General features: G+C 49.2%; 1 protein-coding gene across 1 annotated transcript in view; it reads right to left on the minus strand.

Moving 5' to 3' along the window:
- LOC130295667 (uncharacterized) overlaps positions 1-17,130 on the minus strand; it is a 114,783-nt gene that overhangs the window by 42,234 nt on the left and 55,419 nt on the right. Inside the window, exons 20-21 of the mRNA XM_056546661.1 lie at positions 16,822-16,935; positions 5,376-5,486 (exon numbers count right to left, since the gene is read on the minus strand). Of these exons, the coding sequence (XP_056402636.1) occupies positions 5,376-5,486; positions 16,822-16,935 (225 nt within the window). The remainder of the gene's footprint in view (positions 1-5,375; positions 5,487-16,821; positions 16,936-17,130) is intronic.

Below are 17,130 nucleotides of genomic sequence, written 5' to 3' on the forward strand. Positions count from 1 at the left end.
GAGCTGTGTCCCCCAATGGATCCTTCGAGAAAGAGATTTTACGGTAAGTGTTAAAAAATCTCCTTTTCTCTATCGGCTCCATTGGGGGATACAGACCGTGGGACGTACCAATGCCGTCCCTTGGGTGGGCAGATAATCAGTTAGGCAGACGGCTGTTCCACTGCCACCTGCAGCACTTTACGGCCCAGACTAGCATCAGCCGATGCGAAGGTATGAACCCGGTAGAACCTCGAGAAAGTGTGCAAAGACGACCAAGCAGCCGCCTTGCAAATCTGCGAGGCCGAGGCCTTGTTCTGGAGAGCCCAGGATGCCCCAACAGAACGGGTAGAATGAGCCACAACCCTGAAGGGAGGAACCTTCCCCCTACAGCGATAGGTTTCCGAAATGGCAGACCGGATCCACCGAGAAATGGTGGCCTTGTAAGCAGGTTGTCCCTTGCGATGACCTTCCGTAAGGACGAAAAAGGAATCACACTGAAGAAACGAAGAAGTGATAGAGAGGTAAGACCTAACAGCCCGAACCACATCCAGTTTGTGGAGTAAATGCTCCTTAGGATGAGAAGGAGCGGGACAGAAGGACGGAAGAACAATGTCCTCATTGAGATGAAAGGCCGAAACCACCTTATGCAAAAAGGAAGGATCTGGCCGGAAGACAACCTTGCCCTGATGAATCACCAGAAACGGAGAAAGGCAGGAGAGAGCTGCCAATTCAGACACTCTTCGAATGGAGGTGATAGCAAGAAATGCCACATTCCAAGAAAGGAGGCACAGGGACACCTCCCTAAGGGGTTAAAAAGGTTCACCTTGGAGGACCCCCAGAACCAGATTCAAGTCCCAAGGGGGAGAAGGTGACCGATAAGGAGGGGCAGCATGCGCCACTCCTTGAAGAAAGGTCCGGACATGAGAATTAGAAGCCAGAGGACGCTGGAAAAGAATAGAAAGGGCCGAAACCTGACCCTTAAGGGAACTGAGAGACAACCCCAGTTCCAAACCCGACTGCAAGAAAGAGAGAAGACAGGGAACAAAAAAAGTAACAGGAGACAAAACCTGAGCTTCACACCAACGAAAATAAGACCGCCAAGTACGGTGGTAAATCTTTGTCGAGGAGGGTTTACGAGCCCTGAGCATGGTGCGAATGACTTGGGAAGAGAAACCGCGGGCTCTCAAAACCGTGGTCTCAACCGCCACGCCGTCAAATGCAGCGACTGTAAATTGGGGTGCCAAAGAGGACCCTGAGACACAAGGTCCGAACGGAGTGGAAGGTGTAGTGGAGTGTCGTCCAGGAGCCTGACCAGGTCGGCGTACCACGACCTTCGCGGCCAATCTGGAGCCACCAAAATGGCAGGAACGCCCTCCGCTTTGAGCTTCAGAACCCTGGGAAGGAGCAGAAGGGGAGGAAACAGATGGGGCAGAGCAAACCCTGTCCAAGGAATCACTAGGGCATCCACAGCTAGCGCCAGGGGGTCCCGGGACTTCGCCACAAAAGGAAGGATCTTCCAATTGTGCCGAGACGCGAAGAGGTCCACGTCTGGAGTGCCCCAGAGGTCGCAGATCTGCGCGAAGACCTCCGGATGCAGAGACCACTCGCTGGGGTCGGCCGATGACCGGCTGAGGAAGTCCGCTTCCCAGTTGAGCACACCCGGAATGTGAATGGCCAGAACCTTGTTTTCCTCCCAGAAGAGAATCTTCGTCACCTCGGCCATGGCTGCCGAGCTGCGAGTGCCGCCTTGCCGATTCATGTACTCCACGGCCGTGGCATTGTCCGACTGGACGCGGACAGGGCGGGACTGAAGAAGGCACTCCCAATGAAGAAGGCAAAGAAGATTCGCCCTCAGTTCCAAGATGTTTATCGGAAGAGAGCTTCCTGGGGAGACCAGAGGCCTTGAACCGTCCAGTCCCTGAACACACCGCCCCAGCCCGACAGACTGGCATCCGTTGTAACCACCTGCCAGTGGAGGGGAAGAAATGATCGTTCCTGAAGAAGAAGGGGGCAGCGGAGCCACCAGAGCAGAGACTGATGGATCAGATGAGGGAGAGCAATCTTGCGATCGAGAGACAGAGGAGATCTGTCCCATCGAGAGAGAATCGCCAGTTGAAGGGGACGGTAATGAAACTGGGACCTGGGCCCGAAGGGAGCGGACTCCTGACAGTAGTGTCAGACGATTGTCCGGCGTAAGGAAAAACCTGGCAGAGGCCGTGTTGAATTGAAGTCCCAGGAAGATCAGAGACTGAGTGGGAGAAAGGACAGACTTGTCCCTGTTTTCCATCCACCCGAAGCGATCCAGGGTCTGGAGGGTGAGATCCACATTCTCCAGGGTCTGGACTCTGGTGGGAGTCTTGATGAGAAGGTCATCTAGGTAAGGGATTACTGAGACTCCCCTCGACCGCAACAGGGCTATCACTGGCGCAAGGATCTTGGTAAAGACCCGAGGAGCAGTGGCCAGACCAAAGGGGAGGACTACGAATTGAAAATGCCCCTCCGGAACCGCAAAACAGAGGTACAGTTGATGGCCGGGAAATATTGGAACATGGAGGTAGGCATCTTTGATGTCCACCGAAGAAAGAAATTCCCCTTGTTCCATGGATGCCACTACCGAACGGAGGGATTCCATTGGAAAGTGGCGGATGAGAAGATGACGGGTGAGACGCTTGAGGTCCAGGACTGGCCGCACCGAACCGCCCTTCTTGGGAACCACAAAAAGATATGAATAGATACCCCGAAAACGTTCCCTTGGAGAAATGGGGACAATAACTCCCTGGAGAAGCAGGGACTGGAGAGCCTCCTGAAACTTCTTCGCCAGAGAAGGAGATCAGGGAGCCCAGGACTGAAAAAAACGATCCCTCGGGAGGGAGGCAAACTCGATTAGGTATTCGTTGGACACCACGTCCCTGACCCAAGAGTCCTGAATGTGTGTGGTCCAGATGTCTCGAAAAAATAAGAGACGACCTCCCACACGAGAAAAATCTGCGGGTGGGGGCATCGCTTCATGCGGAAGTGGGTTTGCGGTTGCCCGATTTGGCCGCAAAACGCCTCAGAAATAATCTTGTCAAGGCGCTTTCCAAAAAGACGGGCACCAGTAATAAGAAGCTCGGTGAGAGACCTTTTGTAAGCGGCATCCGCATCCCAAGCCTTAAGCCACATGGAACGGCGGAGGGCCGCTAGGTGACCCACAGCAAAGGCAGCGCAACGGGCTGACTGCATAGAAGCTGTGCACAGAAATTCCTCAGCTTTAGAGCATTGAAGGACCAAAGCAGACAGATCCTCTGGGGGGATCCCGCCTGGATATCCTGACGGATCTTTGAGCACCACAACGATAGGTCTTTGGACACCCAAGCCGAGGCGAAGGTGGGAAGAAGAGAATAGCCTGCTGCTTCAGAGGCAAACTTCGCTAAGGACTCCACCTTCTTGTCCGTCGGGTCCTTGAAGGCAGCTGCATCTGCCAGTGGCAGTGTGGTAGCCTTAGAGAGGCGGGAAATTGGTGGATCCACCGAGTGAGGGGAAACCACCTTAGAGACAAGGTCCTTGTCGAATGGGTAACGCACCTGAACCTTCTTCATTCCCGGGAACCTCTTGTCTGGATGTTTCCATGCAGATTCCAGAAGGGTGTCAAATTCAGCGTGAGAGCTGAACCTTTGAGGTGCCGGTTTAGCACGATGAAAGGATACTTCAGGAGTCACTTCCGAAGATCCTGGGTCCTCTAAGTGAAAGGTGTCTCTTATGAGTTCACCGTTTCAATTGAATCCAATCAGAGTCAGACGCCGATTCGAAAGCCTCATCCGCCAGTTCACCAAGAGAATGTGAACGAGTGGAGGCAACCCTGGAGGGGGGCGGCCCTGACCGGGTACGCGGCTCTGGCTAGGCAGAGTGGCGACTGCGGGAACGTCTTCTGGAGGAGCAACGTTTGTGACCAGACCCGGAGGGGCGGGACCCACGTCTACCTGAAGACTCAATGGAAGAGTCAGATGATGCACCCCTAGTACGCTTTTGAGAGCGTGAGGTATGTGGAGAAGGGGAGCGGGTCCCTTTAGAGGGCAGGCGCAGGGCAGACACCACGTCACAGGAGGCTTCAGCCACCGAACGGGAGACTTGAGTCAAGTCAGCCATATACTGGGATAGGGAAGAAACCCAGGCTGGAGGGGCGGCCGAATCCACCGGAACTGAAAGAGCATCCATGGGGTCTGGGGCAGCAGAGGAGCAGGCAGAGCAAGTGGATTCAGCAGAACCAGGCATTTTGGCATTACAGCTGTGCTGTGAGGAGAACTCCGCTCTGAGTGAAAGAGAGGGAGAAACAGGCCAGCCAATAGCCATAGCGGGGCGTGCCTGGAGCAGAGGCACTGTCTAATTGGCCTCTGCCCCCGAAAATCGCACGCAAGGCGCTGATTGGAGGGCAATTCGCGCCCCCAGTAAGCTCCAGCGGCCCTGTGGGCGGAGCTATAGCACCCCAGCAGCCGTGAAGAACAACAGTAATGACGCCCGCTCCTTGCCCCGGGCGCACATGTCCTTAGCGTCTGCGCCCGCGGGCGATACACAAGTCCGCCGGCAGCTGTGCTGCCAAAACTGAAAGTAAGTTGACGCTCCGTGCGCCGAACAGTACAAACGCCGCGGCACGTACGTAAAATAAAGTAGCCAGGTAACCCCTTCCTGCCCAAAATGCCATTGTTCGCCCCTGCTTGAATAAAGATAGAGCCTCAATACAGGCCAGCCCCATAGATCCTGAAAGGTGGGCCAAAAAATGAGGGTCTCCAGAGGTTGCAAGTCAGCACCTAAAGGGAGAAAAATATATACTCACCTGGTCAGAAGAACTTACCTAATGGATTCTTCTGTGAAGTCTTCAGTCAGCCTTCTGTTACCTGCATCACACCGAGCTACCATGGGCGAGCAAGGCGAGCAGGGAAATAGGGGGACCCGGACCCATGAGGTACAACCCCAGGCGCTGACCGTTGGCGAGAGGAGGTTAACAGCGCATATACGCAATGTCTGTGCCCCCTCAATCGCAATGGGAAACAGTGAGCCGCAGTTCCCCACCTGAAAACGTGAAAGAAAAAGGAATAAACACGAACACATTCCCTAACTAGGAAAATAAAAAAACATAAGACCTGGTCCGGAGAAATCCAGACCATATCCACCTCCTTCAGACACTAAGCTTAAACTGATTAGCTCAGGGCCTGGAGGCGGGTATATCCTGCTGGAAGGAGCCGACTTTTTTTTGTTGCCATAGTGTCATACCTCCTAGAGACAGCAGCATACACCCACGGTCTGTGTCCCCCAATGGAGCCGATAGAGAAATAAAGAATTATAAAAAATAAAAAACACATTAAAGCCACCATAAGTTTGGTCCAAGGTAAATCAAAATTTCAAGTCATAATGAGGGATACCTGAATATCTGCCTGCTCCCGGTCCCATAAGAGGTCTCAAGTCCTTTGATAGATCTGGATTTTCAAATCTGGAGGCAGGAGGTTGATTCTGATTGAAATGTGTTTCACCCCCTGTAGAACAAAACATATATACTTCATAAAATGCCCCTTACATTGCATGAGAACAAACAGCATGAAATACATATGTCAGAACAGCTGTAGTGTGCAAAGGGTCTCCTGCTCATATGGATCACAGGGGTCTCGTCGCTGGGACCCCCCCACGACCTCGGTGCAGCCCCCAGCATTCTGTGCCGGGCGCTGCTTCTAAGACGGGGACGTGACGTCACACCCCCTGTGATGTCATGCCATGCCCCCTCAATTCATGTCTGTGCCAGCAAGACCCCTGTGATCATACATCTTATCCCCTATATTTTGGATAGGGGATAAGTTGTATATACCCAGAATACCCCTTTAACACAGGAAAAAACTATGTATTGTAGTTCCCACCTCCCTTTGACTAATAGGGAATATTTAAAAACAGCCCTAACAAAAAAAGGGCTACTTTTTAAGAGCAGTTCCACTTCAAAGCTCACACGGAAATCAATGGGAACTTGAATAAAAAAAAGAAAAACCTAAAAAGCTGCAAGAAAATCCACATCAAATCCAGTACCAAAAGATATATAGCAATGATAGGAGTGACATCAGGTGATGGTCAGGATTATACAGTCAGGGATGTGAATTAGACATATAGACCCCTCAGTATAAAACATTCACACACCCTGACTGTATAATCCTGACCATTTCATGACTTCCATTATTAAATACAAGTTCACACCCAACTGACTATTCCCTGAATTGTCAGACAAACTATTAACCCTTATATCTCAAAAATGGAACGGCACATCAAGAAACTGTAAAAAGGCACATGATGAGGACACCATAAGCTATTTATTAATAGCCACAAACATATTTTTTGTGGGTTAGCCACAGGTTCTCTTTAACCCCTTAAGGACCAGGCCATTTTATACCTTAAGGACCAGAGCGTTTTTTGCAATTCTGACCACTGTCACTTTAAACATTAATAACTCTGGAATGCTTTTAGTTATCATTCTGATTCCGAGATTGTTTTTTCGTGACATATTCTACTTTAACTTAGTGGTAAAATTTTATGGTAACTTGCATCCTTTCTTGGTGAAAAATCCCAAAATTTGATGAAAAAAATGAAAATTTTGCATTTTTCTAACTTTGAAGCTCTCTGCTTGTAAGGAAAATGGATATTCAAAATATATTTTTTTGGGGTTCACATATACAATATGTCTACTTTATGTTTGCATCATAAAATTTATGAGTTTTTACTTTTGGAAGACACCATAGGGCTTCAAAGTTCAGTAGCAATTTTGAAATTTTTCACAAAATTTTCAAACTCACTATATTTCAGGGACCAGTTCAGTTTTGAAGTGGATTTGAAGTGGATTTGAAGGGTCTTCATATTAGAAATACCCCATAAAATACCCCATTATAAAAACTACACCCCCTAAAGTATTCAAAAAAACATTCAGTAAGTGTATTAACCCTTTAGGTGTTTCACAGGAATAGCAGCAAAGTGAAGGAGAAAATTCAAAATCTTCATTTTTTACACTCGCATGTTCTTGTAGACCCAATTTTTGAATTTTTGCAAGGGATAAAAAGGAGAAAATTTTTACTTGTATTTGAAACCCAATTTCTCTCGAGTAAGCACATACCTCATATGTCTATGTTAATTGTTCGGCGGGCGCAGTAGAGGGCTCAGAAGGGAAGGAGCGACAAATGGTTTTTGGGGGGCATGCCGCATTTAGGAAGCCCCTATGGTGCCAGGACAGCAAAAAAAAAAACACATGGCATACCATTTTGGAAACTAGACCCCTCAGGGAACGTAACAAGGGGTAAAGTGAACCTTAATACCCTACAGGTGATTCACGACTTTTGCATATGTAAAAAAAATATATTTTTTTTTTACCTAAAATGCTTGTTTTCCCAAAATGTTTACATTTTTAAAAAGGGTAATAGCGGAAAATACCCCCCAAAATTTGAAGCCCAATTTCTCCCGATTCAGAAAACACCCCATATGGGGGTGAAAAGTGCTCTGCTGGCGCACTACAGGTCTCAGAAGAGAAGGAGTAACATTTGGCTTTTTAAAAGCAAATTTTGCTCTGGGGGCATGCCGCATTTAGGAAGCCCCTATGGTGCCAGAACAGCAAAAAAAAAAACACATGGCATACCATTTTGGAAACTAGACCCCTCGGGGAACATAACAAGGGGTAATGTGAACCTTAATACCCTACAGGTGTTTCACGACTTTTGCATATGTAAAAAAATATATATTTTTTTTACCTAAAATGCTTGATTTCCCAAAATTTTTAAAATTTTAAAAAGGGTAATAGCAGAAAATACCCCTAAAAATTTGAAGCCCAATTTCTCCCGATTCAGAAAACACCCCATATGGGTGTGAAAAGTGCTCTGCTGGCGCACTACAGGTCTCAGAAGAGAAGGAGTCACATTTGGCTTTTTGAAAGCGAATTTTGCTCTGGGGGCATGCCGCATTTAGGAAGCCCCTATGGTGCCAGGACAGCAAAAAAAAAAACACATGGCATACCATTTTGGAAACTAGACCCCTCGGGGAACGTAACAAGGGGTAATTTGAACCTTAATACCCTACAGGTGTTTCACGACTTTTGCATATGTAAAAAAATATATATTTTTTTTACCTAAAATGCTTGTTTTCCCAAAAATTTTACATTTTTTAAAAGGGTAATAGCAGAAAATACCCCCCAAAATTTGAAGCCCAATTTCTCCCGAGTACGGCGATACCCCATATGTGGCCCTAAACTGTTGCCTTGAAATACGACAGGGCTCCAAAGTGAGAGCGCCATGCGCATTTGAGGCCTAAATTAGGGACTTGCATAGGGGTGGACATAGGGGTATTCTACGCCAGTGATTCCCAAACAGGGTGCCTCCAGCTGTTGTAAAACTCCCAGCATGCCTGGACAGTCAACGGCTATCTGGCAATACTGGGAGTAGTTGTTTTGCAACAGCTGGAGGCTCCGTTTTGGAAACAGTGGCGTACCAGACGTTTTTCATTTTTATTGGGGAGGGGGGGTTGTATAGGGGTATGTGTATATGTAGTGTTTTTTACTTTTTATTTTATTTTGTGTTAGTGTAGTGTAGTGTTTTTAGGGTACAGTCGCACGGGCGGGGGGTTCACAGTAGTTTCTCGCTGGCAGTCTGAGCTACGGCAGAAAATTTGACGCAGCTCAAACTTGCAGCCGGATACTTACTGTAATCCTCCGCCCATGTGAGTGTACCCTGTACATTCACATTGGGGGGGGGGGAAATCCAGCTATTGCAAAACTACAACTCCCAGCATGTACGGTCTATCAGTGCATGCTGGGAGTTGTAGTTTTGCAACCGCTGGAGGCTCCGTTTTGGAAACAGTGGCGTACCAGACGTTTTTAATTTTTATTGGGGAGGGGAGGGGGGCTGTGTAGGGGTATGTGTATATGTAGTGTTTTTTACTTTTTATTTTATTGTGTGTTAGTGTAGTGTAATGTTTTTAGGGTACAGTCGCACGGGCGGGGGTTCACAGTAGTTTCTCGCTGGCAGTTTGAGCTGCGGCAGAAATTTTGCCGCACCTCAAACTTGCAGCCGGATACTTACTGTAATTCTCCGCCCATGTGAGTGTACCCTGTACGTTCACATTGGGGGGGGGGGAACATCCAGCTGTTGCAAAACTACAACTCCCAGAATGTACGGTCTATCAGTGCATGCTGGGAGTTGTAGTTTTGCAACAGCTGGAGGCACACTGGTTGTGAAACACCGAGTTTGGTAACAAACTCAGTGTTTTGCAACCAGTGTGCCTTCAGCTGTTGCAAAAGCTACAACCCCCAGCATGTACGGACAGCGGAAGGGCATGCTGGGTGTTGTAGTTATGCAACAGCTGGAGGCATACTACTTTGCCTGGGGATGCTGGGGATTGTAGTTAAGCAACAGCTGGAGACACACTGGTTTGCTACTTAACTCAGTGTGCCTTCAGCTGTTGCAAAACTACAACTCTCAGCAGTCACCGACAGCAAACGGGCATGCTGGGAGTTGTAGTTATGCAACCACCAGATGCACCACTACAACTCCCAGCATGCACTTTAGCTGATTGTGCAAGCTGGGAGTTGTAGTTACACAACAGCTGAAGGTACACTTTTCCATAGAAAGAATGTGACTCAAGCTGTTGCAAAACTACAAGTCCCAGCATGCCCATAAGGGCATGCTGGGAGTTGTGGTGGTCTGCCTCCTGCTGTTGCATAACTACAGCTCCCAGCATGCCCTTTTTGCATGCTGGGAGCTGTTGCTAAGCAACAGCAGGAGGCTGTCACTCACCTCCAACGATCCTCGCTGCACAGGTCAGTCCCTCGTCGTCTCCGCCGCCGCTGCTCCTGGGGCCCCGATCCCAACAGGGGCGCCGGGGATCGGGGTCCCCAGCACCCGGGGTGCACGTCCCGCACCCGCTCACGTCCTCCGGAAGAGGGGCGGAGCGGGTTGCGGGAGTGACACCCGCAGCAGGCGCCCTGATTGGTCGGCCGGTAATCCGGCCGACGAATCAGGGCGATCGTGAGGTGGCACCAGTGCCACCTCACCCCTGCAGGCTCTGGCTGTATATAATTCCGGGTCACCGGGTCACTGGAGACCCGATTGACCCGTAATCCGCCGCAGATCGCTGGACTGAATTGTCCAGCGATCTGCGGCCATCGCCGACATGGGGGGTCATAATGACCCCCCTGGGCGATATGCCCCGATGCCTGCTGAACGATTTCAGTAGGCATCGGGGACCGGCTCCGCTCCAGATGGTTGCGGGGGGCCGGTAAAACACATGACGTTCTCATACGTCATGTGTCCTTAAGGACTCGGAAATGGAGACGTATGAGAACGTCATGTGTCCTTAAGGGGTTAATATGATTGCCATTATGCAATTCAGCTCTCACTCCCATAAAGGAAGTCCTGCAGTATTAACAATACACCCATCTACTATATATTTTGCATTATTTAGAGAGTATGTCACTTTAGTATGTGGTAGAAGTTATAGAAGTTGTCAAATCAGAGACTTTGGTACAATATTGCTAAGAAATGTCACTAATGTCCCTTCCACAAAGGATCAACCAAAGAGGCACCTGGAGATCCACTAGACATTATTTGGGCCATTGTCTAACCCCACAGACATCTAAAAAAAAGCTGAAGACAGGATGAAAAGTGGAAATGCACTTTCTTAGAACCCGCACACCTTCATTTTAGTAATCAGCATAGGTCAAACTACTGTGACCCTCACAAATTGGACTAATGGTATGTTACCAATGGCTCTGATATGACAATTCATTAAATGGAAATCCAGCATCATTCTGATTATCATCATTAAGGTAAAGTATTTGACATTAGCTGCTAAAAGTGTATAAAAATATCCATGTTACTAAAAGATCTATCTGAGCTCAACTATGGTTCATCCACTGCCTAGTACACAGAGGGGTGCTTTTTTATATTAGAGTGGCTTGCCCACAACTTGACTGAACAGCCAAGAAAAAAATTGTTGATGCTATTTGTTACCTTGATTTCTTTGAACATCTTGTTCCTAATGCTGGGAAGGATTTCGAGGTGCTTAAAGGGGTACTTTTTATTTTATTTTTTTTTTTAACTCAACTGGTGCCAGAAAGTTAAACAGATTTGTAAATGACTTCTATTAAAAAAAGCTTTACCCTTCCAGTACTTATTAGAAGTTGTATGCTACAGAGGAAAAGGAGATTTTTTTTAACACTTACCATAAAAAAATCTTTCTCGAAGGATCCATTGGGGGAAACCGACAGTGGGTGTATCTTGCTGTCTCTAGGAGGTGTGACACTATGGTGATAAAAAAAGTCAGCTCCTCCCAGCAGGATACACCCGCCTTCAGGCTTTGAGCTAGTCAGTTTAAGTTCCAGAGCAATAGGAGGAGACCAATAGGTCAAGGAAAAACCCAAAACTGTCCGAGAACCAGAAGAAAAAACATAACTGAACACATCCTCGGACAGAGAACCAAGGAAAAACCCCAAAAAGGGCGGGAGCTGTGTCCCCCAATGGATCCTTCGAGAAAGAGATTTTACGGTAAGTGTTAAAAAAAATCTCCTTTTCTCTATCGGCTCCATTGGGGGACACAGACAGTGGGACATACCAAAGTCGTCCCTTGGATGGGCAGATAAGTAATCAGGCAGACGGCTGATCCACTGCCGCCTGCAACACCTGTACGCCCCAGGGTAGCATCAGCCGATGCGAAAGTATGAACCCGATAAAACCTCGAGAAAGTGTGCAAAGATGACCAGGTAGCCGCCTTGCTTGTGCAGTAAACGCTCCCTAGGATGAGAAGGAGCCGGGCAAAATGACGGGAGGACAATGTCCTCATTGAGATGAAAGGCCGAGACCACATTAGGTAAAAAGGAAGGGTCTGTCCGGAAAACAACCTTGTCCTGGTGGATTACCAGAAACGGAGAACGGCAGGAAAGAGCTGCCAATTCAGACACCCTCTGGATGGAGGTGATAGCCACCAGAAACGCCACTTTCCAAGAAAGGAGGCGGAGACACACCTCTCTAAGGGGCTCAAAGGGTGCACCCTGGAGGGCACTTAGGGCCAAATTCAAGTCCCAAGGAGGAGAGGGAGACCGATAAGGAGGAGCAGCGTGCGCCACTCCTTGCAGGAAGGTTCGGACATGAGGATTAGAAGCCAGGGGCCGCTGGAAATGAACAGTAAGGGCCGAAACCTGACCCTTAAGGGAACTGAGAGACAACCCCAGTTCCAACCCAGACTGCTAAAAAGGAGAGAAGATGGGGAACAGAGAAGGTCACCGGGGAGAAGTCCTGAGCTTCACACCAACGAAAATAAGACCTCCATGTACGGTGGTAAATCCTTGCAGAGGAGGGTTTACGAGCCTTGAGCATGGTGCGAATGACTTGGGAAGAGAACCTGCGGGCCCTCAAAACCGTCGTTTCAACCGCCACGCTGTCAAATGCAGCGACTGTAAATTGGGGTGGCAAAGAGGACCCTGAGAGAGAGCAGGTCCGGACGGAGCGGAAGGCGCAGTGGAGCGTCGTCCAGGAGCCTGACCAGGTCGGCATACCACGACCTTCGGGGCCAATCTGGAGCTACCAGAATGGCGTGGGACGCCCTCTGCCTTGAGCTTCCTCAGCACCCTGGGAAGAAGCGGAAGAGGAGGGAACAGATAGGGTAGGGTAAACCCCGCTTAATGAATCACTAGGGCGTCCATGGCCAGAGCCTGAGTGTCCCGGGACTTTGACACAAACGGAAGGATCTTCCGATTGTGTCGGGACACGAAGAGGTCCACGTCCGGAATGCCCCAGAGGTCGCAGAGGCGCGCCAAGACCTCTGGATGTAGGGACCACTCGCCGGGGTCGGGTGAGGACCGACTGAGGAAGTCCGCTTCCCAGTTGAGCACCCCTGGGATGTGAATCGCCGAAATGGCCGGAACCTTGCTCTCTGCCCAGGAGAGATTCTTGGTCACCTCGGCCATGGCTGCCGAGCAGCGAGTGCTGCCCTGACGATTTATGCACGCCACGGCCGTGGCATTGTCCGACTGAACACGAACAGGACGGGACTGAGGAGGGACTGCCAATGAAGAAGACAAAGAAGAATCGCTTGTAATTCCAATATGTTTATCGGAAGAAGGGTCTCCAGGCTGGCATCCGTTGTAACTACCGGCCAGTGAAGGGGAAGAAACGACCGCCCTTGGAGAAGAAGGGGGGAGCGGAGCCACCAGAGCAGAGACTGACTGACCCTGAGAGGGAGAACAGTCTGACGATCGAGGGACAGAGGAGACCTGTTCCACCGAGAGAGAATCGCCAGTTGGAGGGGGCGGTAATGAAACTGGGCAAAAGGTACGGCCTACATGGTTGCCACCAGCCGACCCAGGACTTTCATACAAGTGCGGATGGAGACTGATACCTGGGTCCGAAGGGAGCGGACCCCCGACCGGAGCACCAGACGCTTGTCCGGCAGAAGACGAATTCGGGCAGAGGCCGTGTCGAAGAGAAGTCCCAGAAAGGTTAGAGACTGGGTAGGACGGAGGACTGACTTGTCCTGGTTGACCATCCACCCGAAGCGAGTCAGAGTGTGGAGAGTGATGTCCAGATTCTCCAGAATCTGGGTCCTGGTAGGAGCCTTGATGAGAAGGTCTTCCAGATAGGGTATCACCGAGATTCCCCTCGACCGTAAAAGGCCCATCACCGGCGCAAGGACCTTTGTAAAGACCCGAGGAGCCGTGGCTAGACCGAATGGGAGGGCTACAAATTGAAAGTGCCCCTCCGGAACCGCAAAGCGGAGGTACCGATGATGGCCCCGAAATATTGGCACATGGAGGTAGGCATCCTTGATGTCCACCGATGAAAGGAACTCCCCTTGTTCCAGGGACACCACTACCGAACGGAGAGATTCCATTCGGAAGTGGCGGATGAGAAGATGAAGATTGAGACGCTTGAGGTCCAAAATTGGACGCACAGAACAGTCCCTTCTTGGGGACCACAAAAAGATTTGAATAGAAACCCTGAAAACGTTCCCCTGGAGGAACAAGAACGATAACCCACTGGAGAAGCAGAGACTGGAGAGCCACTCAAAACTACTTTGCCAGAGGAGGAGACCGGGGGGCCCGGGATCGAAAAAAGCGATCCCTTGGAAGGGATGCAAATTCGATCCGGTAACCGTTGGACACCACGTCCCTGACCCAAGAGTCTTGAATGTGAGAGGTCCAAATGTCTCGAAAAAGTAAGAGACGACCTCCCACCCGGGAAGAAACCGCGGGTGGGGGCCTCACTTCATGCAGAAGTGGGTTTGCGGTTGCCTGATTTGGGCGCAAAAGGGCCGGACCGGTTGGAGTCCGACTTCCAAGACGGGCGAGCCCGGAACGAGGGAGCCTTCTTGTCCTGCGAGGGCGCCTGCCCGGATCCCTTGTTGGAGCTGGAGGTCCGAAAGGAAAAGGCCTTCCTTTGGGAAGTAGGGCGAGCCTTATTTTGAGGTAACAAGGAACTCTTACCTCCCGTTGCCTCGGAGGTAATCTCATCAAGGCGTTTGCCAAAAAGACAGCCACCCGTAAAGGGAAGCTCAGTGAGAGATCTTTTGGAAGCAGCATCAGCATTCCAAGCCTTAAGCCACATAGAGCGGCGGAGAGCCGCTAGATGACCCACAGCATAGGCAGAACAACGAGCTGCCTGCATGGAAGCTGCGCACAGAAAATCCCAGGCTTTAGAGCATTGGAGAGCCAAAGCAGATAGATCCTCCGGGGGGAGGGGGGATCCCGCTAAGATATCCTGACTGAGCTTTTAGCACCACTCTGACAGGCCCTTGGACACCCATGCGAAGGCGAAGATGGGAAGAAGAGAAGAGCCAGCAGCTTCAGTGGCAAACTTCGCTAAGGATTCTACCTTCTTGTCCGTGGGATCCTGAAGGCAGCGGCATCTGCCAGAGGCAGTGTAGTCGCCTTATTGATCCGGGAAACTGGTGGGTCCACTGAGGGAGGAGAAACCACCTTAGTGACAAAGACCTTGTCAAATGGATAACAATCTTGAATTGTCTTGATTCCAGGGAACCTCTTGTCTGGATGTTTCCATGCGGTTTCCAGAATGTCGTCAAAGTCAGCGTGAGAGCTGAACTTCTGAGGTACTGGCTTAGCACGATGAAAGGATACTCCTGGATTGACATCTGAAGATCCTGGGTCCTCTAAGAGAAAGATGTCTCTTAGGGCTGTAACCAAAGAGTTAACCGTTGCAACTGAGTCTGGGCGGTCCTCAGAGTCAGATGCCGGCTCGGAAGCCTCGTCCACCAGTTCACCAGGGGAATGAGAATGAGCAGAGGCAGTCCTGGAGGGGGGCAACTCTGACCGAGAACGCGGCTCTGGCGTGGCAGAGCGGCGACTCCGAGAACGTCCTCTGGAGGAGCGACGTTTGTGCCTAGATGACCTGAAAACAGAAAAGAAAAGGAATAAAAAACTAACACGTCCCTAACTAGGAAAACAAAAAATCAGAAGACCTGGTCTGGAGCAACCCAGACCACGTCCACCTCCTTCAGACACCAAGCTTAAACTGACTAGCTCAGAGCCTGAAGGCAGGTGTATCCTGCTGGGAGGAGCCGACTTTTTTTTATCACCATAGTGTCACACCTCCTAGATACAGCAAGATACACCCACTGTCTGTGTCCCCCAATGGAGCCGATAGAGAAATTCTTTTCTTTTTGAATTTCTTTTTGGTCTTGTCCACAGTGCTCTCTACTGACACCTCTGTCCATGTCAGGAACTGTCCAGAGCAGCATAGGTTTGCTATGGGGATTTTCTCCTGCTCTGGACAGTTCCTGATACGGGCATCAGGTGTCAGCAGAGAGCACTGTGGACAAGACAAAAAAAAGTCCTAAAGAAAAGAATTTCCTCTGTAGCATACAGCTGCTAAAAAGTAATGGAAGGGTAAGGATTTTTTACTAAAAGTAATTTTCAAATCTGTTTAACTTTCTGGCAAGAGTTGATTTAAAAGGAAAAAAATGTTTTCCACTGAACTACGCCTAAAAAAAGAGCCGCTGGAATAGATAATGTCAGACTCCAGAAAGAGAACATGTAATTTTTTGTATTGCAAGTCCAACATGCTACAAATGGGTTATACAACGACACAACCCCTGTCTATACATTATATTAATGTATATGGAGGTCATAGGGGGAACATCTATTAGCCATATGGATTAAATGCAGTCACAAGTACTTGTAGGTTTTCATTGGAGTTAGGATTTTACATTATTGCTACTGTTAATAAAACAGTATGGTCATTTCTTAAAACTTCTGACATGTCATGCGTGCAGATTTGATCGCTTGGGGCCCCAATGCTGAGACCTCCTCCAAACCCTAGATACAGTGAGGAGAAGCAGGTGACAGTACCCTTCACTGCCCTGGCTTCGACTTACTGCAGGAGACCGGCTCCATAGACTATAATACAGTGCATCTACTGCAGTGTTTCCCAACGTGGGTGCCTCCAGCTGTTGTAAAACTACAATTCCCAGCATTCCCAGACAGCCGTTGGCATGCTGGGAGTTGTAGTTTTGCAACAGCTGGAGGCACACTGGTTGGAAAACACTGCTCTATGTTTAATAGAAGGGCAATCCTTTTGCCATGGTTTCCTAGAGGTTTCCTCCATTGAGGGGGTTCTGGTCCTTTCCTAAGCCTAAGTGCTGAAGGCTGTCTGGGCATGCTGGGAATTGTAGATTTGCAACAGCTGGAGACACACTGGTTGGAAAACACTGATCTACTGGGTCAGAGCAAGCACCAAGCCAAGGAATAAAGCATGTTCCAATTTCGCTTATTCTGGCTCTATATAGAAATTGATGACGTTTTTAGACGTGACAGCAATGCTTTAACATGGTCACATTATGGAATACCTGAATATCTCCCAGTTCCTTGTCCTGGTAAAGGTGTTTGTTCCTTAGAAGGATATGGATTATTAAATATGGAACCAGGAATTTGCTGATTCTGACTGAAACGCGTTTCGGAGGCTGAAATAAAAAAAATATTTATGCATAAAATTTTCTAATATTTAGGCCCTTAGATTGTGTGAAGGGAGAAGGTACATTAAATACGTTTATGCATACACAAGTCTATATGGCTGTAATGTGTAGTAGTAAGGTAGAAAGAACGAGGTCTGTACACTCATCTCATCTATGTAGATGCCTCTGGATGTTTTTGTACTT

Source organism: Hyla sarda, chromosome 11, assembly GCF_029499605.1.
Source record: "Hyla sarda isolate aHylSar1 chromosome 11, aHylSar1.hap1, whole genome shotgun sequence".
Lineage (NCBI taxonomy): Eukaryota > Metazoa > Chordata > Amphibia > Anura > Hylidae > Hyla > Hyla sarda.